Source organism: Schistocerca nitens, chromosome 8 (assembly GCF_023898315.1).
Source record: "Schistocerca nitens isolate TAMUIC-IGC-003100 chromosome 8, iqSchNite1.1, whole genome shotgun sequence".
Taxonomy (NCBI): Eukaryota; Metazoa; Arthropoda; class Insecta; order Orthoptera; family Acrididae; genus Schistocerca; species Schistocerca nitens.
Window position 1 is genome coordinate 29,618,024 of NC_064621.1, and position 25,444 is coordinate 29,643,467.

General features: G+C 38.0%; 1 protein-coding gene across 2 annotated transcripts in view; it reads left to right on the forward strand.

Annotated features, from left to right (window-relative positions):
* The window catches only part of LOC126198658 (ubiquitin carboxyl-terminal hydrolase 46), a 100,046-nt gene extending 96,999 nt beyond the window's left edge, over nt 1–3,047 (forward strand). For both annotated transcript variants that reach the window (XM_049935133.1, XM_049935132.1), the window contains exon 9: nt 2,542–3,047. In XM_049935133.1, coding sequence (XP_049791090.1) covers nt 2,542–2,649 — 108 coding nt within the window. In that variant the 3' untranslated portion in view covers nt 2,650–3,047. The remainder of the gene's footprint in view (nt 1–2,541) is intronic.
* Nucleotides 3,048–25,444: the final 22,397 nt, after the last annotated feature.

The window sequence follows — 25,444 nt, forward strand, 5'->3', positions numbered from 1 at the left end:
AAAGTATAAGCTTTCTAGAAAGAAATTCCAGTTATTTTTGGGTCCCTCCTCAATTATTTTGATTTATCAGTAGCAGAAATATTTTTACTGCGAAATGACTGTCGATCTTGTGCTGCTGACCCGACACTTCCGTCACAACTGACCATATGGTTCAATTTTATCCTGTGAATTAGCTATTCTATGTGCATACCATATACTCTGTGCCTTCCCAATAACATTTTAAGCACCTTACAATACTGTTTGTAATGGGCAATTGGCTACTGTAGCTTGATCGTGACTACTTCTAATATTTTGATATAATTCCCGCTTTGTTCTACATGATATCCTTATCCCGCTAGTAAGCCACCCAGGCTGCCTTTTACTGCCAGTACTCCATTTAGTATTAAAATTTGTGCATCATGGTCTGAAAGGCCATTCACCCTTGTTGGAAAAAACACAGTTTGCGTCAGATTATATGAGTTTAGCGGATCTACCAACATCCATTTTCTTGCACCATCATATACAAACTTAATATTGAAGTCACCACATATAACTAATTTCTGGTACTTCCTATAAAGTGAATCAAGAACTTTCTCTAGGTTGAGCAGAAATGATCAGAAGTCAGGGGACCTATAAACAACAACAATTAGAAATATAGTTTCACTAAAATTCAACTGCCCCTGCACAACATTCAAATATCTGTTCAGTGCAGTGGCGTGATACATCTATGGACTCAGATGGAATACTGTTTTTTACATACATGCCCACTCCCCTACCCCACAAGGAACCTCTTGAAAAACAGCCAGCTAATCTGTATCCTGCTAAAGGAAGCTCCTGAATTGTCAAATTATTTAAGTGGTACTCTGATATACCAATAATTTCAGAGTCAACATTTATAAGCAGTTCACTAACTTTATCTCTAATAAGTCTTAAATTTTGATGAAATATGCTAATTCCTTCTCTACTTGGAAACATGACATCATATGAAGGTGAGCCCTTAGTTAGAGGGACCTCCTTAAGCAGGTATACCTATCAGCTGACTTCAATCTAAAAAAGGTGCAGCTCTAACACCAACTACTACAGGATTTTTTTCATGAGTGATCCCACCATCACCCACTACACTGTCACATAAAAGTTTTGCTAGCCTCCCCTTTCCATACCTGTGGATAGTGAAGAAAACTTCATTTTACCTGGACTATTGGAATAAGAAAACTGCTTTTCCTTCTGCTTAATGGGGCACCTTAACTGTTGTGTTGTGACAGACTTCGCACAGATTATCTACTATAGCATACATTTATTAATTGTCATCTTTATCCCAACATACTTTAATAGAAAGTACCTTGTTTCTCAGGCTGTTTGTATTTGCTACAAACTATTTCTCTTTTTCCAGTCAGCTGCTTCATTGTCACTTTGGGTTCTGTGCTGTCAAACAGTCTTCTTTATGGTCTCTCAGTGCAACTGGTGTGCTTCTGGGCATTCCACCAAGTTTCCATTTTATGCAGTCCGCCTGCTTAGCTGGGTGGTAACGTGCTTACCTCCCATGCAGTGGCCCGGGTTCGATTCTTGGCTGGGTTGGAGATTTTCTCCACTTGCGGACTGGGCGTTGTGTTGTCCTTATCATCTTTTCATCCTCGCCACCAGCGCGTAAGTCACCCAATGTGTCGTCAACTGAAATAAGACTTGCACTTGGCGGCTGAACTTCCCCGGATTGGCCATCAAAATATTGTGCGGAAAATGGAAAGAACTCAGAAGAATGCCTGGAAGTACACCATTACAGTCTTCTTTTGTAAAACTCTGTGGTTTAGTTTTACGTGGTGGTTTAACATATTTTTCTTGAAATGAATATGCAGCACATACGACTCATTTCCCTAAAACTAATGACCATAGAGAGCCTGCACACATCCCAGATTTTTTACACTTGTACAACCCCACAAGAGAAAAAAAGATTGAGGGGAGGGGTGGGAAGGGAGGGAATATGATGTAACATCAGCAAAAACGTTCCACAGTTCTAAACTTTCAACTGATCATACTAATAGTCAGGTCATGCATTACATTAAGCCACTTGTCTCTCAATCTCAGGCAGGCAAACAGATTTGCACATATAAATACAAACAAATGTATGCACATGCATCACTGCTATGACATCTCAGGGCCCTGCAACTACTATTCTTGCTTATCAATCCTACTAACACACTGATTTTAGGGCATTCTTTATGTTTTTCTGCATGCTTCATATTTCAGTGCTTTTGTAGCCTTTAACCAGACTTGTCTCTCAAAATAATGGCACAGTTGGTAGAAACATTGCTGTTGTACGCCCACACCCCCATACTGTCACCGTTGTCATCATCATCATCATCATCATCATCATCATCGTCATATATGTTAGGAATTCTCAGAAGTCACCAGTTCAGACCTAGGGAGTAAAGATGCAAGTGTGTGGATAATAACTGCTTTTAGCATACAATGATTAAGCCAAACGTGATAGGAAGAAGGAAGCAAGAAAAGTTGTATTTGGACTCTATTGTCAATTAATACTAATCTTTTGATTTTTCTTTTTTCCAGAAAATTGATGCATCCACAATTGAAGACTTTTATGGTCTAACATCAGACATTCAGAAGTCTTCCGAAACTGGTTACATTTTGTTTTACCAGTCAAGAGACTGTATGTAGTGTTTGCTGTGATTGTACATATCTCAATGAAACAGCCATTAGCATTTAAAACAATAATTTATTTTATTTTATTGGCCTGTATATGGTGATGTAATTAGTATTTTCATCAGAATTAACTACGCAGAATAATGAAATTGTATTAAACACTTATGTACAAACTGTGGTCAGAAGTAATATCTGGCACATTTGCAATTTTGTGGTACTTTTTAAAACTGCAACTGTTTGAAGAAATTAAAACTATACTGCACATTTGTTGTATTTGTGGTTGCAGATAAGAAACACTTTCATCAATGCATTCAACAGCATGTAAAACAAATTTATGCATAGGATGCATTGTGATGTATATATGTTCTGTTTTTAATAAATTTTATGCTGGCAATTGTCTGACTGTTGCAAAAGTTGTTTTGAAAGTTATTTATTTCCAGTACCCTAGAAATTTTCTGCGTTTAGATATTTGAAATAAAGAAGACATTTGAAATAAGTAATAAATAATTGGGGAGACAGAGAGAGAGAGAGAGAGAGAGATATTCACTTGATTGATAAAACAAATTCTGAGGTAGTTTTTTAAAAAAAATCAATATCTGTTGCTTCTTTTATTTGTCTCTGTCAGCTTCATTCCTGCTGTTCATGTTTGACCAATTATTAAGTAGCTTGTGAACTACTGTCCCACAAAATAATTGTGATATCATTTTTTAGTACTGAAGCTTTAACAGTGCTGACAATTGCAAATTTTATCTGGCATGGATTTAAAGAGAATATTATGGAGGTATGCTGTACGAGTTTGTCACCATAGCATGGGATTCAGTCATGGTATCTTTGGTATATTGCAGCTTGTTCCAACTAATTTCTTAGATTTCCTTTGCATGCAGGTATGGAGGAACTAGCAAATCAGTTATTATGGTTGTGTTTGGGGATGTTCGTGGTGCACTACGTTCACAGGCTGAGTCAAAGGAATGTTGCAATACTTTATTTGTATGATAGCAATACCCATGTGATGAGCATCATAGACATGTAAGATCATACTATAAAGCAAATTCACTGCCCTGTTGCAGGATTTCGCTACTTACATTACATCCTGACAGTGAAAGAGAAGGTAAATCAGAATTTTATCATTACAGGCAAACCTGGTTTTATAAGACAATTATGTCATATGAGACTGCAAGAAATATGCAAGGAGTACGTTACTCTTTAGCATTTTGTACTCTGTAATTCATCCCCACTACGGTCGGAGGAAGGCAATGGCAAACCATCTCCATTAGGACCTTGCCTAGTACAGCGGTGCGGGTCTCCCGCATTGTCCCATACGCTCCTCGGAGTATGGGACCTCATCATCATCAAAGCAGAGACAGAGCATCTCTGTGCATTCTTATTTAAATAATTCCCGCCCAGCTGACGAGTGCACCACAAGGAATAATATAAGTCTCTTTCTGGAAATAATGAGGCCATTGACCGAAAATAAGGGTATATATTGAAAAAAATGCTTTCATTCATATATATTTACATGAGCATTACAATATAAAACATTATGTTGTGTAATATTTTTTGAAACTCTTTAGCTAGGACTATTTCCATCGTCATTTGACATGAACTGTTTAAAAATAAATCACTGTCATCAGAATAATTGTTGTACTCATTTTCACTTAGACATTCTTCTAAAAGCTCTACAGTCTCTTCCTCAGAAACGACTGCTTGTCATTCAACGTATAGTTAACACAGGCTTCTCAAGAAGACTGAGCTGTGCAGCATTTTACACTCACATTTCAGATTGGAGCATGAGAGTGCTACAAAAAAATATTGTCTAATGGGGCTCGAGATTGGAAAACAAAATTCACAATGTCAAGTGCCATTTTCCGTTTAGTGGGAGGGGTTAACGATTTAAAATTGATTTTAAAGTTCACTGGGTGTAATGAAATATCAAATCATTTGTGAAGACCAGTACACCATATCTAATACTTGCTAAAACATCTTGTAGAAAGTAATTTTCCTTACTAGCAGTATTTTCAAGGGTTTCTAAAGAGACTTCATATAAAAAGGACTGAAAAATCTCAGTATACATAACAATTTGTCAGACAATTTGGTATCAATAATTGATTATCAACAGAAAATGCAATTAACTATTTTTGGGTGAAATGTTTTCAAGATCTGATGACAGAATGAGCTCAGATGCAGTAATAGAACCATTAGGCTGCTTGGAACACTCTTTCCGCACAAGTTTGAGTATTATGGGAACTTATCAGTGATTCCTTTCAAAGTTCCAAAACAGGAAACTGAAGGTTATCCTTGGACATAACAAAATTGATACATTTGGAAGTAATTGGGGAAACTGTAAAGCAGTGGACACTGCAGGGTCCTGTTCTTGGTCCACTGTGTTTCTTGATATATTATTTGCCACTAAATACATAAGATTGTATTGTATTGTATTTTTTATTGGTCCTATTGTCTACATAGCAGCTTATGCATAAGACATTGGACAAGTCATGTTATAAATATACAGGCTGAAAGTCATTTCAAGGCATACATATATAAGGTTACAATAATACACTTTACACGTAAGTATTTATATAACACATTTCATAAATTTAAATATTGTTCAATGGAGTAAAAGCAGTGATGCTGTAAATATGACTTTAGAGATTTTCCAAATGTATTGACCTCAGTGATAGCTTTTATGTTTTCAGGAAGTTTGTTATAAAGCTTAACTCCCATGTGAAAAGTACCTTTTTTGGCACAGAGCTGTGCTGATTTGAGTCATATGTAAGTTTCTGTTTTGTCTGGTAAAGTGATCATGTATATCACAGTTTTTTTGCAGTCTCCTTTAAAGAACAAAAGGGTTTCCATAATGTATACACATGGTAATGGAGGAATACCAGATTTCTTAAACAGGGGTTTACAAGAGTCTCTAGGCTTGCACCCAAACAAGATTCTAATGGCCCTTTTTTGCAGCCCCCCTCTGTTTTATAAATGACATAATTGCGACATTTGTGATCACATAGGATGCGAAGAAAATTATTAAGGATACAGGGCATGGTTGACAAGTAACCTCATCACTCAGCTTCAACAAAACAGTGTTTACAGTCTTTGATGGAACATTCATAAAGGTAACAGTTCAATATCACAATATAGAAACAAATTAGCAGTGAAGTCAACATTTTAAATTCTTAGCGCTAAATGAATTTCTTGGCAGTATTAAGAGGGACGAGAAATTTGTGGCGCAATCTGACTAGAAGAAGGAATCTGTTGGTAGGACCCATTTTGAGGAATCAAGTGATCACCATTTTAGTACTGGCGAGAAGCTTGAGGGCTAAAAACTATAGAGGGAGACCAAGAGAGTAATACAGTAAGCAGATCCAGAATAATATAGGTTGCAGTAATTACTCGCAGATGAAGTGGCTTGCACAGGATAAAGCAGCATGGAGAGCTGCATCTTTGGACTGAAGACCACAACAATAACAATTATGAGGGTGTTTGAAAATGATTTACCATTGCATTCTTTTACAAATATTGCTCAAAGTACGGTCACGTCCTCTTTCAGGACAAGGAACTGATTCTAGTACACCATTCACACACTAAATGGCAGTTTGTGCATAGTGAAAGGACACTACTTGTTTGTCATTAAGTAGAGAAAGCTATGGACAAGATTGAAGGTGACTATCATGGACAGAAATGGACTACAAGGTTTTTGTGGAAGGAAGTAATAAGAAAGGAATATTTGTAAACGTTTAAATGTTTTGTGTGGCCAAGAAGTACCTACACAAAAGACTGTTTACAAAAGGACCACTGGAACCCACCTCTGTGGCTGAAGTCGCTAACGCATGCTTTTACGGTGATGCTCAACCTGGGATAAGCCGGTTTGAATCCTGGTGGTGGGAAAAATTTTCATTCTCAGTAGTTGGCCAGCAAGGCACAGAGAAGTAGTGGAATAAGTTCCTGATTGCCAGATGTTGTGCCCGTGTCATGGTTTAAATACCAAATCTCTCTACAGTGTCTGATAAAGTGTGGACATGTGACACTGTTGATGGTGATCCATCCATCCATCAGATGGGGCTTTAAGCTTGGTTGCCCCCTTGGTGCCATTTGTGAGGAGCAGGCTATGTGCTGGCATGGGTTTCACTCTCTCGGCTATCATCATCATCGTCGTCATCGTCATATAACACTACACTACTGTTTGTCCACGATAAGTTGACGATTGGTGGCGTGGTGGAGAGAAGGCAGCATCAGCAGTGTTGTAGCAGTGTAGGCACCCCTACCTGCATTTTGTGCTTAACAAGAAATTGGAGGCAGCACTCGCAGGAATATTATCCACTTAAGCGACACTTCAGTCAGATCGGAAATCATCTAATTTGTTGACATATTCATGCTTGAGAATTTTAGGTACAACTTATATATTTATTGACAGTAATGAAAAATAACAGTAGACGAATGCACAACTTATGACACTATGAATTGAAAGTCAAAAACTGATTTTAGGATTTTCTTTGCATATTGCTTTTATTAAACACAGGACAGCAGTAATGTTTACTACTTGTACTTCACTGTGCTTGAAAGAATTGTCAAAATGTTCACTAAAGATCACTGTCACTTGTGTTTGATTCAAGATCATCATTGTCATTGCTTGAGGGCATGTTATTGATGGTAAGCTCATCAATGACCATTTCCATTATTCCATCTTGTGCCCAATACTCTTACTCCAGCTGCTGCACTTCTCTGCAGTAACTGAAAGGAAAGCAATATTAACAAGATTTTGCAGTCTTTCTTGGCATGTCACCAGTGGCATTGTCCTCCCCGAAACTGTCGATAAACGGACTAATTTGTGGCCTGCACTCTTAGCAATTTTATCCACGATGTATACTTTTATGTATGGGTGTTTTCCTTTATTTTACATAATGTTCAACCTTTCTCATTGAGTCATTGCAGCTTATTTGTCTGTCTCACAATCACTCTAACATTGTAATCCTGAAATCATATTTATAAAGCATTCTATCGAACTTCCATCCTTTTGCCTTGACAAATGCCCTGTTTATGGTGTAAAAGCTGTTTAATAGATGTAAATACACACTGTGGCCCACATTGAACTGGGGTTTTGAGTAATCTGCCCCTCTTCCACTCCCTGCCCCCTCCCCAGCTCTGTCCACCCTCCCACTCTCACAAACAAATTTCTTTCTTCTTTCTGAAAAAGGAACCTTTGGTTCCAAGAGGAAGGAATGCAATTATCTACTTTTATAAGTTTCTGTATAGTTTAGAGGGAATTCCAGTTTCCCACAATACAAGGGAAGTTAGTGCTGGGCCTGCTTGTAAATCATTAAGTCATATAATTAAAATAACTAAGATTTTGACAGTTGGTTTGCTTTAAAATTGTTTGAAGTTCTTCCAGGATGCTGTGTGGCTGTTTTCAGCCCGAGGCAGGACTGAAATCGCACATTCATCAGATCTCTAACCACAGTGACCATCTCTGTGGAAAACAACAGGACATGGCAAACCAGGTCATGGAAAATATCCTTTAAAAAACTGAACTCAGAAATTAGGCCCTGAGGATGCCATACAGCTCACCCTCCACTGTGTCATGCTCTGCCTTTCAGCATCAGTCAGTGTGATGTGGAGAGGCAAGTTGTCAGCACACCGCTCTCTCAGATGTTGTCAGCTTTCTAAACTTGGAGCCATTACTTCAAATAGAAGTAGCTCCCCAGTCAGCTTCTTGAGGCTGTTCCAATCCTACCACCAAGGTAAAATCCCTAGTGGTACCAGGCGTCAAACCTAGCTCCTCCGCATCATGCATGGCAGTCAGATGCAATTGACCATTCAACTACTGAGATTTAACTACCTTTGTTAACATAAATATTCAACACTGTATTGAGCAAAAAAGAAATGCTATATGGGCTGAGATCCACTTTTGTATTTCTGTGTACAAGATGTTCATAATGAAGTACGGCTTTTTTTGTGAAGAAGTCTATGTTTTATTAAATAGCTTATAGAAAATATCTTATGAAAACAATGGTTTTTGTTTCTTGTAGAATAACGTTTGCTGCTGCCAGATGCAGGATTTCAACCATCATTTCATAATGGATCAAATGAGATTGTTTTTTGTAACAACTATTATAGGTTTGTTTATAAATAAATAAATCTTCTGCTACCAGTCACGATTTTCTTTATTTTACTATTTGCACGACGCATTTTGAGAAATAATTCCCATTTTCAAGTGTGTTTTTATGATGTGTGTTAAGCCATTTCTTTTGATGTTGTCAGTGTGTGTGAGTCTGCTTCATTTTGTTGACTTTTACTGTAATACATAAGAAACGCGATTTTTATTTGGGTATCAATATTTTCTGTGAGGTTAGTGGCTAAAGTTTGAGAACAATTTGTACTTACAATTTTCTAATGGTCCATTTGTGTAGAGAGTCACACACACTTAACATCACACACAACTTGTACATTTTACACATCGAAAATATCTTATATAAACAAAACAGTTACAAAGATCTTCTTATAGGTAGTTCACAGAGATAACATTATAGGTCTTCCACAGATTATGATATGCTTTTGTACAGAGGTTAATTTATCTTTACAATTTGGCTCATGAATTACTTATACTGATTTTACAATTGTGCTTATTTCTATGTTTGACTATTTTTATTTAAGTATATTATCAAAACATCTGAAGAAATTCACTGATTCACTTTCAAGTTTTTCATTTAATATTTTACCTTCATATTTTCTGTAATGTGAATATATCTCCAGTTCTTCAAGCAAATCCATTTTATGTCCTGTATCTAGTCGGTGGAGTACTTTGACATTTTGCTCTATTTTTCCAAATGGGTGTCCTGTATTATGTATGTGTGTTGCTATTGCTGATGTAGTGTGTTTCTTGTGGGTGTATGCTCTAATGTGCTCTGTGTACCTGGTGTTGATATTTCGGCCTGTTTGTCCTATGTAGAACTTGGAGCATTCCTGGCATGTTACCTTGTATATTCCAGAGTCTGAATATGGATCATGATTACACTTTATATCATGTATTAGTTTTTGGTGTAGTATTGGATGTAGAAAACCCAATTTTTACTCTGTGATTTTTGAAAATATTTGCAATCTTCTGTGATACATTGCCTATGTATGGAATGCTAGATATATATTTGTTTTTCTCTTTTTCTTCTGTGGTGCAGTTTGTACCTGGGTTTCTCTTCATTTTGTCTAAGATTGTGTCAACCATGGAAGCATTGTAACCATTGGCAACTGCAATCTTCTTCACTGTGTTTATTTCTTGTTGCATATTTTCTTGGTTCAATGGTATTTTTGTTGCCCTATGCACCATTGACCTGTAAGCTGCCTGTTTATGAAATGCGTCATGCAAATAGTAAAATAAAGAAAATCGTGACTGGTAGCAGAAGATTTATTTATTTATAAACAAACCTATTGCATCTACAGTCGCAGGCTTTCAAAAACCATTTATAATGGATCAAATCAGATTATTAGTGCCAAGCCAGGCAATGAAAGCTATATATAAATACAAAAACCTCAAAATAAAAGTACTAAAAACTGTTGCACATATAAGATTCAACAAGCACTGTCAACAACTAGGCATAATTCCGAAATATACAGGGTGATTCAAAAAGAATACCACAACTTTAGGAATTTAAAACTCTGCAACGACAAAAGGCAGAGCTAAGCACTATCTGTCGGCGAATTAAGGTAGCTATAAAGTTTCATTTAGTTGTACATTTGTTTGCTTGAGGCGCTGTTGACTAGGCGTCAGCGTCAGTTGATGCTAAGATGGCGACCGCTCAACAGAAAGCTTTATGTGTTATTTAGTACGGCAGAAGTGAATCGACGACAGTTGTTCAGCGTGCATTTCGAACGAAGTATGGTGTTAAACCTCCTGATAGGTGGTGTATTAAACGTTGGTATAAACAGTTTACAGAGAATGGGTGTTTGTGCAAAGGGAAAAGTTCTGGACGGCCGAGAACGAGTGATGAAAATGTAGCACGCATCCAGCAAGCATTTGTTCGCATCCCAGGAAAATCGACTCGCAGAGCTAGCAGAGAGCTGCAAATTCCACATCAACTGTATGGAGAGTCCTACGAAAAAGGTTAGTTATGAAACCTTATCGACTGAAATTGGTTCAAGCACTGTCTGCAGCTGATAAGATGGATCGGCCGCCAGGCAGCCCGTGACAGAGCACTTCATCACTGGCCTCCAAGAAGCCCTGATCTTACCCCCTGCAATTTTTTCTTATGGGGCTATGTTAAGGATATGATGTTTCGGCCACCTCTCCCAGCCACCATTGATGATTTGAAACGAGAAATAACAGCAGCTATCCAAACTGTTACGCCTGATATGCTACAGAGAGTGTGGAATGAGTTGGAGTATCGGGTTGATATTGCTCGAGTGTCTGTTTTTGAGTGAAAAAAAAAAAAAAAAAAACCTTTTTAAATACTCTTTGTAATGATGTATAACAGAAGGTTATATTATGTTTCTTTCATTAAATACACATTTTTAAAGTTGTGGTATTCTTTTTGAATCACCCTATATAAAAGTGAAAATATGTTCTAGCAGCAACATAGCAAAACTTATAAAACATAAAGCAGAAAAACTCTGGCTGAAAACCGAAATAAGGCAATTACATAAGAAAAAGGACTTACTAAACAGAAAGCTACTCAACATGCAGATAGAAGCAGCAAACAACATGGAACCTACAGTTTATGACAGAATTTGCAGGCATATCCAGGAAATAGTCGACAAGGAGTACTTGACGATTTGCAACACACATAACAAGAAACTACAGACCTTGACATCCAAACAAGACAAGAGATCCAACTTTGAGATAACTGACAAAAGCAAACACACATTTTACAGTAGAGTGGTAAACAACACTGACATAAAGTTCAACCAAAGAGAAAACGATCTACTCCAAAAAGGACTAAAATACAACGTAGAACCTAACCTCAACAACCATACACTGAAACAGGTTATAGCTGCAACTAAAAGTGCAGCAGATGCTGCAAAATTAAATTCAAATACAAAAGCAGCAATAGGTCACAAAGTAAGCAAGCTTCTTGAGAAAGAAATGAATAAAGATAAGTTTAGATCTAAATATACAATAAATGATACAAAAACTTTAAAATCTATAAATAATAAACTGAAAAACAACCAATCCATAGTTGTAAAGTCAGACAAAAGTAATACATTAGTTGTGATGAAAGAAAAAGAATACATAGACAAAACAAATGAATTTTTTGCTGCTAATAACATTCAGCACATTGAAAAAGACCCAACCAAACAATTCCAAAGTAAAATTAAGGAAAAATTAAAGAACACACATTTCCTGTTGACATAAACTGAAAAGAAATACCTTACATGTATGAATCCAAAAGCACCACGCCTAAGAGCACAGCCAAAAATACACAAAAATGGATACCCGATACGTCCTGTGGTCAACTCTATAAACAGCCCAGCATACAAACTGTCTCAAAAACTGAATAACATACTGGTGAAAAATTATACATATGAAACAACATATTCCATAAAAAACAGCATGATTCTAGCCAAAGAACTAAGAACCAGAAAGCTCCCCCAAGATGCACAGTTTATATCACTTGACATCACCAACCTTAATTCAAACATACCCATACAAGAAGCTCTAACAGTAATACAAAAGAACCTTATGCAACACAAGAAACTTTCATACACAGAGATTGTCGAATTTATGGAACTCCTTCAGCTAACCCTAAGTTACAACTACTTTACCTTTAATGACAACATTTATAAGCAACCAGATGGCCTAGCAATGGGATCATGTATATCCGGTACCATAGCTGACATATACATAAATCACTTAGAACAAAAATTATTTGACAGCCAAGAACCCTGCCTAAGGAAAATAGAATTTTATAGGAGATATGTAGATGACACACTACTGTTAGTGAAAGGAGATACCAAAGACATCACAGACATTCTTAATCATTTCAATAATCTAAATGAGAAAATCAAATTTACAGTGGAACATGAGCAAAATAAAAGTATCAACTTTCTGGACCTAAATATTACAAGACACAACAACACATGCACATTCAAAATTTATAGGAAAAACACAATGACTGACACCACAATCCCTGCAACCTCATGTCACCCAAATATTCATAAACAGGCAGCTTACAGGTCAATGGTGCATAGGGCAACAAAAATACCATTGAACCAAGAAAATATGCAACAAGAAATAAACACAGTGAAGAAGATTGCAGTTGCCAATGGTTACAATGCTTCCATGGTTGACACAATCTTAGACAAAATGAAGAGAAACCCAGGTACAAACTGCACCACAGAAGAAAAAGAGAAAAACAAATATATATCTAGCATTCCATACATAGGCAATGTATCACAGAAGATTGCAAATATTTTCAAAAATCACAGAGTAAAAATTGGGTTTTCTACATCCAATAAACTACACCAAAAACTAATACATAATATAAAGTGTAATCATGACCCATATTCAGACTCTGGAATATACAAGGTAACATGCCAGGAATGCTCCAAGTTCTACATAGGACAAACAGGCCGAAATATCAACACCAGGTACACAGAGCACATTAGAGCATACACCCACAAGAAACACACTACATCAGCAATAGCAACACACATACATAATACAGGACACCCATTTGGAAAAATAGAGCAAAATGTCAAAGTACTCCACCGACTAGATACAGGACATAAAATGGATTTGCTTGAAGAACTGGAGATATATTCACATTACAGAAAATATGAAGGTAAAATATTAAATGAAAAACTTGAAAGTGAATCAGTGAATTTCTTCAGATGTTTTGATAATATACTTAAATAAAAATAGTCAAACATAGAAATAAGCACAATTGTAAAATCAGTATAAGTAATTCATGAGCCAAATTGTAAAGATAAATTAACCTCTGTACAAAAGCATATCATAATCTGTGGAAGACCTATAATGTTATCTCTGTGAACTACCTATAAGAAGATCTTTGTAACTGTTTTGTTTATATAAGATATTTTCGATGTGTAAAATGTACAAGTTGTGTGTGATGTTAAGTGTGTGTGACTCTCTACACAAATGGACCAACTTTAGCAAAATCTGTGGAAGACCTATAATGTTATCTCTGTGAACTACCTATAAGAAGATCTTTGTAACTGTTTTGTTTATATAAGATATTTTCGATGTGTAAAATGTACAAGTTGTGTGTGATGTTAAGTGTGTGTGACTCTCTACACAAATGGACCATTAGAAAACTAACCTCACAGAAAATATTGATACCCAAATAAAAATCGCGTTTCTTATGTATTACAGTAAAAGTCAACAAAATGAAGCAGACTCACACACACTGACAACATCAAAAGAAATGGCTTAACACACATCATAAAAACGCACTTGAAAATGGGAATTATTTCTCTAAACGCGTCGTGCAAATAGTAAAATAAAGAAAATTGTGACTGGTAGCTGAAGATTTATTTATTTATAAACAAACTTATTGTATCTACAGTCGCAGGCTTTCAAAAACCATTTATAATGGATCAAATCAGTAACAACTATTTCTGGAGAAATTGAAATGAAGAGGTACTTTTAAGAACCCAGGTTTTGACAGAGACTGGTAGACAAAGATGATACTGCTTGGGTTTGCAAAACATGGTTATCTGATAAATTAATCAATCAATTACAAATCACAGATGCATGAGCAGGAAGAAGCAGATGCTTTCATATAAAGGGACTCTGATAGTAATCAGTGTGCATACATACAGTCTTTTCAGTTGTAAAATGACTATTAGTAGATTTGTTTCAAGGTACTGAGAGCACCCTGTTGAATTTTTGAAAATTTTTCCCGTTTTACAAAAATTGTTTGAACAGTGAAGCATTTGGGTGATAAGCAAATGGAGCAAATCTGTAGCTGAAATTGAATATAAATTCTCACATGAATTCTTGTCTGAATAGGAGAAACAAAGTAAAGTGAGTGACTTTATGGGGGGAAGAAGATATGAACCTCAAAGGGGCAGCCTTGAAGGCCTCTTTTCAGAAATAAGTTAATAGAATTAAATGTCATCAACAGTAAATATGATGCTTAAACAATTATTTTTGGTCATCTGTTAAGGTGAAGCAGATGCTAATATTAGGTTCCAGAGATAACGTAATATGGTTTGTAAATTTTGTGGAAATAATTCATTGATTGCACACTGGTGGGGAGCCTAGAAATTATGTTATGTGTAATAGACCTGGAAAGTGTGGACACTGTGGAGTACAGTGCTTGCCAGCAGATAGTGAAACCAACACTCACAGCAGTATCTCCTTATTAATGCAAGTGGGGACTGGGTCAAGCCCAATACTTAAAAGTGAGTACTATTTCCATTAGGCACACTGAAAACCAAGGGAACCCCCTTAACTATTAATTTCTATTTTGTAGGTAAAACATTTACTCTTTGACAAAAATCTGGCCACTGGTTGGTTGTCCAATGACTATGTCTCAGCGTTTCAGTTAAAGTGGCAATCAATTCCATATTTACATCCGTACTACGTAAAACCACTGTGAAATGCATAATAGAGAGTACCTATTCTAACATATAATTTCTTCCTGTTCCATTTGCATATGGACTACGGGACAATGACTATTCGAATATCTCTGTGTATGCTATATGTAGTCCAATCCTACCTCCACAGGGGCTGCAGAAGCAAATTAGGCTTTGATGGGATAGTTGGCATTTTATCTTCAAGTGTTTGCCATATCAAGTTTTTTGTATGGGTATGGATAAAACGAACTGTCACCATTCCTGCTGCCCTTCTTCGTATGATTCAATATCCCCTGTTAGTCCTAACTGGTATGCACCCCATACACTTGAACAATATTCTGTTGTGGGTCATGTGAGTGTTTCATAAGTAAACTCTTTTGTATATCGCATTTTCCCAGTATCATATTGACGAAATGAAACCTGCCACGTGTTTTACCTATAACTGTGCTTTGTGATGATTCCGTTTCTTAACCCCACACATTGTTACATCAGGGTATTTGCATGAGTTAACTGATTCTAATTGGGACTCACTGATATCGTAATCACAGGACACTATGATTTTTGCATTTTGTGAAGCATACAATTTTACATTTCTGAACATGTAAAAAAAGTTGGCAACCTTTGCATCCCTTTGAAACCTTAGCATGAACACAGTATTTGTGCATCTTTTTCCAGATAGTACTTAATTATAGATAACTGAATCAACTGCATAGCACAAAGTCTGAAGTAAGTAAGTCTGAAGTGGTCTGCCAGGTCACTCATATACAACACGAACACAAAGGGTACAAATACATTTTCCTGGGGTACATCTGTAGTTACTTTGTTTCCATCATTGACTCTCCATACAGATGATATGATGTGTCCTTCCTGCCAAGAAATCCATACTCTAGTCATAAATTTCATTTGCTAGGTAATACAATCCTAATTACATTAATAAGTATGCAGGAGGGATGCTGAATACCACCCTAACAAATTGACCACATTGTAGGATATAAAAATATGTGTAGGAAGTTTTATTTACCACTTGAGTAGTTTCTGTGATGGTTTGTGACTGCAGTTTAATGGTAAATGGCATGCCATACAAAGACAAAATCAAACCCATCAAGACCACCACATTGTAATTTTTAAAAAGGAAGGACAGATCACTCAGACCCCAAAAAGGAATGTATCTGTTTTTTGAGCACTTGCTGCCCTTAAACCTTACAGCAGAATGAGCTTTACATTATTTTACTTGTTACATGCAGCTAAGTTGATCTCATACCACATTGAACTTCTTTGCACATTTCTGCCTTCAGTTCCGATTGTAGCTAACACAACACTTGGTGAAACTCAAGAGATGTGCAATAGAGCAGTTCTGAATTCATTCTTGTCTCATCAGCAAATGGATTGAAATTAAAATTAGAATTGCTGACTGAGTCAAATTTAGCTCCAAAAGTATTTTTAGGCCCTGTGCATGGAGTGGAATGTCCAGGTAAATTACAATGGGTGGATATTACATGTGGTAACAGTTCCTCCCTTGGTCCTTTTGTCAAACACAAAAACTGTTTATAATCCTGACATTATACAAGAAAAATAGGGGGAGGTCAAGCCCAAGGATATAGGGAATACCAGGAGTCCAAGCTGCTAATTACAGATGTTGCTGCTCTCCAGCACTCTGTCTTCATTTATGTCTTCCTGCAGCCTCCTCCTGTAACGCTTTGCTACATAATATAGCAATCTGTTCTAACAATTACATCTCAATCATTTTCATATGCATATTCTAATAATGACGATGACTTTCAGCCCTCAGGGACTAAATTAAGAGTAAACTGCGTGAACAGTAAAGGCACTATGTAAAACCTCATTTTATTGTTAATTTGGTTTGTTTCTTTCTGAAGCACGGTATGAATGGAAAAGTACTCTCAATCAGATGTTGCATGTTTTCCGTATTTTACTGACAAAGCATTCTCAGTGGACATACTATAAACATTTTAAGTAGATACTACTTATCTTTCTTTTGATTTTGCTGACAGAAAGACTGTTTGGCCTCACCTGGCTTGTCAGTGAAACGTCATCATTACGTGTGTGACAATCAAGTGTGTTAAGCAATAGAACAAAATGTACTATCTATATGTAATGTTTATGGTATGACTACTGCTATTGCTCTGTGAAAATGAGCTTTTAATTTTGTAGTATGGTTAAGATGAGAAAAAAATGAGTTGTTGAAGATGTGGGCCATGCAAACAAATCTCTGAAATCTTAATTTATGACTCTCAGGTTTTAGTCTGAGCATCTGAATATTTTCGAACAATGGAAAATTCAGGATGGAATGTAACAATGCTATGAAAAGGAAAGTTGCTACTCACCATATAGTGGAGATGCTGAGTTGCAGATAGGCACAACAAAAAGATGTCACAAAGTTTTGGCCAGTAAGGCCTTCATAAAAAAATAGATGACACACACACAAATGCAACTCACACACACATGACTGCAGTCTCTGGCAACTACTGAAGCCACACTGTGTGCATCAGCAGCAGTGCATGATGGGAGTGACAACTGGGTGGGGTAAGGAGGTGACTGGGGCAGGGAGGGGGAGAGAGAGGGAGAATGGGGTTGGAGGGGAGGGACAGTGAAGTGCTGCTGGCAAGTATGCAGGGATGAGATGGAGAGAGAGTGCAGTTGGGAGGTTGGACAGAGGGCAGGTGAGAGAGCAGTCATTGACATGAAGGATGTCGTGTAGAGTAGTGTGCTCAGCAACAGGGTGGTCCACATGTTCCTTGGCCAAAGTTTGTCAGTGGCCACTCATATGTACAGACAGCTTGTTGGTTGTCATGCCCACTCAGAATGTAGCACAGTGGTTTGCAACTTAGCATGTAGATCACATGATTGGTTTCACAGGTAGCCCTGCCTTTGATGGATAGGTGATGTTTGTGACTGGACTGGAATAAATGGTGGTGTGAGAACATATGGGACATGTCTTTCATCTAGGTCTATTACATGAATATGAGCCATGAGGTAAGGGGTTGGGAGCAGGGGTGTGCAGCGACGGACGAGTATATTGTGTAGGCTCTGTGGATGGCGGAGGTGTGGGAAGGGGCAGGACATTTCTCATTTCAGGGCATGACGTGAGGTAGGCAAAACCCTGGGGAAGAATGTAATTCAGTTGCTCCAGTTGTAGGTGGTACTGAGTTATGAGGGGAATGCTCCTGTGTGGCCGGAATTTGGGATGTGGTGGGAGAATGGAAAGATAAGGCACGGAGATTTCTTTTTGAACATGGTTGGCAGGATAATTATGGTTTGTCAAGGCTTCAGTGAGACCCTCGATATATTTCGAGAGGGACTGCTCATCACTGCACTCCAGCATCTAGAGCCGGAATGCTGGAGTCGGCATTCACGTGTGCATGAGGTGTGCTAACTTGCGTGTATGAATTGTGTGTATCTCCTATTTACTGATGAAGGCTGTGGCCAAAAGCTTTATGTAAGTTTCTTTTAATTGTGCCTCTCTGCAACTTAATGTGTCTTCTTTACAATAAATAGCAATCTGTCTTTTCCTACATTGTTGATATTCCTACCTGGAGTTTCCATTATTTACGTTTTCTCAAAACAAGAATTGTTATAAATACAGGTTTGCCTTTATTCAACCTATATTCTAAGATATGTTGTAGAGTCAGTATTATCTTGCATATTCTCACATTTCCTCTGGAAACAAACTATTGTCCCAGAAGTCAACTTCTATCAGTTTTTTTCCCCATTCTTCTGTAAAAATTCATGTTGGTATTTTGTAACTATGAGTCATTAAAATGCTAGTTCAGTATTCTTCCATGGTGTGTACAGGGACAATTTAAAAAAAAACTGGGTTTCTCGGTTAAAACATACTTTTCCCTTGGTGAAAATACACTATAGCACAGGTGAAAGGACATTTTTTTCCATGTTAAGTGACAATATACTTTCCCTCGGAGCTGTAAAACTTATTGAAAGGTAAAGGCTTTATACACCAAAATAGAACTTCACAGCACTTTAGGAAACAAAACTCAGCATATGTGTTTTTGGCAGCCAGTCATGGCTCATGTCGCAAGATCTCACCAACCAATGACAGCAGATATTCAGAGCATAGGTCACGAAATGTAGTCAGCCAATAGCAACATCAGTGTTAAGTAACACACAAAAATAGGAAAAGTTAATGGTTTAAATTATCATACATACAGTATAGCTACAAGGAAAGCTAAGCTTTCACATATAATATTGGTCTTTTTTGCATGTGTTCCCCTTTACGATACAGAGAGAAGAAAAAATGTCAGACTTGGAGGTTGGCATATGATTTCCCATCCATATTCAAGATAGAAACTTATCTAGCAAAATCAGATTGGTAGCATTTTGAAAACACATATATGAAAATGAGGAGCTGGCAACACTGCCACATTGTGCAGCACATTGAAATTTACAGAGGAACGTGTATCATGTTGCATTACTGTACCAGTTGACATACCTCACTGTCGACTGCTGGGACATCAAACCCACATCCAACATGGAGCTATGGTTCGAATTCTCATCAGGTTCATTTTTTATTTTTTAGTTGCCCATTCCCTAATTCTTATTGTTCATAAGGAGGACATTATTTTGTCTCCTGACAATAGCCTATCACATGATTAAACTGCATACATGTGTCAGACTGGTAGTGCACAACCATAATTGGTCCTGCCAAGTTCATATAGGGTGGCTTCCCTAAGGGGTACACAGACGATGAATATGTTGATATGCTTTTGGTGTGCCTAGCACACTCGGTAACCAAGCTGCTGTTGCTGCTCATGCATATGCTGTACAGTACCCTCAAAGGAGCCATCGCAGTAGGAATGTTTTTCGTTGCCCTGAGCAACACCTTTGGGAAGGCAGTAAGCTTCATCCATACATAATGGGACAGAGGTCATATAAGGACTAGATGTACTCCACAAACAGAGGATGTGATTCTTGAAACCGTTCACCAATCATCTCAGAGAAATACCTGTAATATTGCAAGGCAGTTCCAGATGTCTCGAAGACTGGTTGTTGATGTACTGCACGATGAAGAACTGCATCCATATCACTACATGCTAACTCAACACTAGCGGCCAGGAACTGCAATAAATGAGAACAGTTTTGTGGATAGCTTTTGCACCAAGTGGAAGATAACGAACATTTTATAAATAACATGCTACGGATTGATGAATACTCATGAAGGTATTTTTAAACTCCACAACAGCCATTATATGAGGGTGGTTTGAAAAGTTCTCGGAACGGAATAGAAAAAAAGTACTTACATCACTGAAACAATTTTTTTTATTATTATTTTTCAATGTAGTCTCCTTGTAGATTAATGCACTTTGACCAACGATGTTCCAGAGCCTTGATCCCATCTCGAAAATGAGTTTCCCCCAGGTCCGCAAAATAGTTATCAACTCCGGCTATCAATTCTTTGTTTGAAATTAATCTTCATCCACCAAGAAAAATTTTCAGTTTCGGGAAGAGATGGAAGCCTGACGGAGCCATATCAGGTGAATAAAGTGGGTGTGGCAACAATTCATACCCTAGTTCATGTAATTTTGCCATGGCAATGGCACATGTGTGCTGGCATGCATTGTCTTGATGGAAGATGACTTTCTTCCTTGGTAAACGTGGCCTTTTTTGCGTATCTTTTGTTGCAATTTGTTCAGGACGTTAGCATTGTATTCTCCAGTAATTGTTTGCCCAGTGGGCAGATAATCTGCGAACAGAATGCCCTTCACATCACAGAACACTGACACCATGACGTTTCCTGCTGAAGGAATTGTCTGTGCTTTCTTTGGTGGCAGAGAATCAGCATGTTTCCACTGCTTTGACTGTTTTGTCTCTGGATATAGTAGAGCACCCAAGTTTCATCTGCAGTCACAAACCGGTGCAAAAAATCTTGTTCGTTTCTCCTAAAACAGCCCGAACATTGTTCCGATATGTCCATTATCATGCGTTTTGATCCAGTGTCAAGAGTCATGGCACCCATCTTGCAGATAATTTTTTCATTTCCAATCCTTCAGTTAAAGTGTGATATAATCTTTCAGATGACTTTTGGCAAGTGTGAGCAATTTCATGCACTTTCAATCAGCGGTCCTCCATGACCATTTTGTGCACTTTTGCAATGATTTCTGAAGTAGTGACACATCTTGGCCGACCAGTGCACGGATCATCATCTAAGCTCTCCTGACCAAATTTAAATTCATTTGTCCTCTTGGCAACAGTTGAATATGAAGGAGCAGAGTCCCCCATAGTATCCTGGAAATCAGCGTGAATGTCCTTTGCTTGCATACCTTTCTTTATGAAATACTTAATCACTGCTTGAATCTCGATTTTTTCCATCTTCGCAAATCACTACGCGAGAACAACAACAGAGCCACATCACTGCCACAGCTCTCTTCCAAGAGCACTGATGTGGCACGTGTTTACAGGCAACAGTCCAATGAATATCACGTGTACAACTTGCACTAGTGCTGACCCCTCATGGTGATTCTGAGAACTTTTCAAACAACCCTCGTAGGTCAAAAGACAGAGAACATGTCACCCATGAACATGATTTTCATGCACACTTTGGCATAAACCTGTGGGTTGGAGTTGTGGGAGGACTGCCTTTGGGCCATCACCTGTGGCTAGACAAGTTGAATGTGCTCCTGTGTTGCACATTTCTTTGCAGTACTTTGCTTGATGCGTTAGAAAACATTCCACCTGATGATTGATGACAGCTACAGTTTCGGCATGATGGTGGCCTGCCACACTTTGGAATGAATGTGCATAACTATTTAAATGAAGCCTTTCCAGGGAAATGGATTGGTCATGAAGGTCCAACATTCTGTCCTTCCAAGTTCCTCAGACCTTAATTCACTAGATTTTTATTTGTGGTAACAATTAAAGGAACAAATTTACAGTACTCCACCCATGGCTGTACGTGACCTACTAGCTTGCGCACATGCCACTTTGGCAATGGTGGATGAAGGTGTGTTGCGTAGGATCCAGTAAAGTATGATGCAGTGAGTGGCAAAGTGTTTACAAATACAAGGGGGCTGCTTTGAACATCGTCTCTAAACTGAACATTGCTCTGTGAAGATAAGCCTGGATGTCAAATGTACAGAATGGAATTATTTTGCATAGCATAATATGCAATCTAATGTAGCCTACCCATTGTGTTCTTTGTACCTCATTGGTTACAGACAAGTTGTACCCACTATTATTTTCAAAACAAAGTGGTCATTTCTGTATGTAAGAAGTTCATGTTATGTCTTACTGTTTAACTAAAGGTAACAGTAACAGAAATAAATACACATGATACCTCATTGTGGAGATCTAAATTGGATACAATTTGGTGCTTTAACTGAAAAAAAAAAGTTTGGTACAAACGCGACTCGGACATCAGTAAGTCTGCATAACCATTTCTCACAGCATTGCCTCATCTCACCGAGCTAATGGGACAGCTCTGGCACAGTGCAGAGTTCATGCTATCTGTTCTTGGTCAAGCTGCAACCAGTTACAGCATTGCCAGAGCATCATGTTTTAAAATCACATTTCTATTAAACCTACCGGTGGGACTAGGTTTTGCTTGATACACCTTTGTCTTAAACTGAGATGAGGAGTCACATGCCAACCCCCAAGTGCACATTTTTCCTTCACCTTGTATATCAAACACATATGTTAGGTGGCCCTCAAAGTCTTAAGCTTTGAATGAGAATCAGATGCTCCACGATTTAAGAGTTTCATCACACGTTCTCACACGTTATGTTACTCATCTTGTGTGCAAGGAAATTTGCTTCAAAAGTAACACTTCTCAAACCATCATTCACAATACTTTCCCACAACCTGTTAGAAATGTAAACATTTGTGACATCATGCTCATCAAAAGCAGTTCATTGTTACAAAGTATTATACAGTCTTCGTTCTAAAGCCTTTGACTCATTTTGCTGTTGGCAAATGTTTATGGATGCACTGTGTTTTGTTGTTGTAAATGGTGCCTTTTCTTTGCAACTAAAGTGTTATTTTGGTGTCTTTCTCTCATTTACATTTTATTGTTGTAATATTATTCTACAGTAGTGGGCTATTATGACATTCTTCTTGAAGTCTTAGGGCATACCACCTCTCTCATTTAGACTGATGAGCCAAAATGTTATGACCACCTACTTAATATCATCTTATGTCGTCTGCCTTCTTATTGCAGTACAGTAGTGATTCTGCATGGTATAGATCTTAAAGTCCTTGCCAGATTTCTGGAGGTTGTGTAGATATCTAAGCACAGGCCACAAAATTCTCATAAAATATGGGTCAATTGTTTGTGAGTGCAAAGCTAGCATCCCAGATATGTTCTTTTTGGTCCAGATAAGGTGAATTTGGTGGTGAAGACATCAATGTGAATATATGAGAAAAAGTACCATCACAGCTGTATCTTGAGAATGACTTTACTTCTCACATTACTAGCTCAGCAGGACATTACTGCCATCCTCAGACCCCACCACTGCCAAAAGAGTATTAGATTTTCCCAGCACATTTATTATGGAGTCCTTGTTACTAGTACACGTGGTTTAGCCCTCCTCAGGAATCCCTAAATCCCTACTCAACACCATCTTGTTTCCAATCAGTCTTGGAGAGAAGACGGTGTTAAGTAGAGACTACTGAGGAGATCTAGCCTACGTGTACTAGTAACAAGGACTTCACGATATGTGCACCAAGGAAATCTAATACTCTTTTGGCAGTGGTGGAGCCTGAGGATGGTGGCAATATGCCATTGAAACTATTCGCATGAGACAATAAAGTCATTCTCAAGATACAGCTATGATGATACTTTTTCTCATATGAATCATCAGCTAAGGTCCGTCGTCCATGGAATAGGATGGACATCCATAAATTAAACATCAATTTGAGCTCAGTATCATGCTTCTGAAACCACTGTATCATGATTCTGGTATTGTGACACCCTGTTAAAGATGTCAAGGAAGGCAACAGGCATGAACAGGTGTAAGTGAACCAGCTGCCACATTGCCTTTGACTAATACCACAGGTCTCATGGAAGCCCAGATGAATGTGTCTCCACAGCATAACACTGCTCCAGCAGTCAGTCATGGCAAAGAGCATGTTTCAAACAGTCACCTCAATGGCTGCATATATGGAAATGACTATCAATCTAGTGTAACAATAAACATGATTCATCCAACCAGGGGCATGTTTCCTTTGATCTGTTGTCCAACCTCAATGATACCATATCCACAGTAATTGTAACTAATGCTGTCGTTCAGTCAATGTGGGATACCACCCCATGGTATATCATGGTTGGTAACCGCATAGCAAGTTTCCATCTCGTGCCAATAGTGTGTTGTGCTTTGAGAATTTCGGAGGAAATTCTAGAATCACTCAGCCTTCCAACATTTTGAACACCCGATATTTTAGATATGAGTAGGAGAAACGCTGACTGAGCATAGTTTATTTGTATGTGCAGGTCAAAAAAGAACAGCCACGAGGAAAGAGATGGACACGGTGGCCAAACGGCTGCAGGCAAGTACTTGCTATACAGTCCACAGAGTTTCGTGTACGGGCAAAGAAGAACAAAAAAAGTTTATATAGTATTCTGTGTTCTTTAATGTCTGTGATGATTGTAAAAAGACTAGTGGACAGTTGAAAGTAGTTTCCTAAGGACACTCACGTGCTGGACTCGAATGACAATAGAGACTTTTAAATTTTTTCATGTCTCGGTTATGATCGAAGCGAGACACATGTAAGCTATTTTGCAGAAGAGTAAATGAGTATAATGTCTGAAGAATGGCTTAGCTTGCCGAATTTATTGTTTATGAATGTTTAAAATATATTGTGACTGAATTGAAGAGTATTCTATGAGTACACAAATTATTTCAAGAGTAGAGAAGTAGTTAGTAAATTCCCTTAACCTGCAACATATCTTCGGAGAAGAAGCTGTCGGGAGATCGACATAGCAGATTAACCAGAGAAGAGGATCTGCTACACATAACGGGCAAGTTAACTGAATTGAGAGCCATGTGAGTCTTGCACCCCAGCACCACACTGTCTCTTGATGTCATCCGGAGAACGTTACAAGTGGCCATGCATGATCCGCTGGACCCACTGAGCCATACCTCCAGCAGCTCTGAAATATGACCGCCCTCTGCTGCTGCAATATCTGCATCTACATCTCTACTCCACAAACCACCATGAGGTGCATGGCAGAGGGTACATCCCATTGCACCAGTTATTAGGGTTCCTTACTGTTCTATTCACTTGTGGACCATGGGAAGAATGATTGTCGGAATGCCTC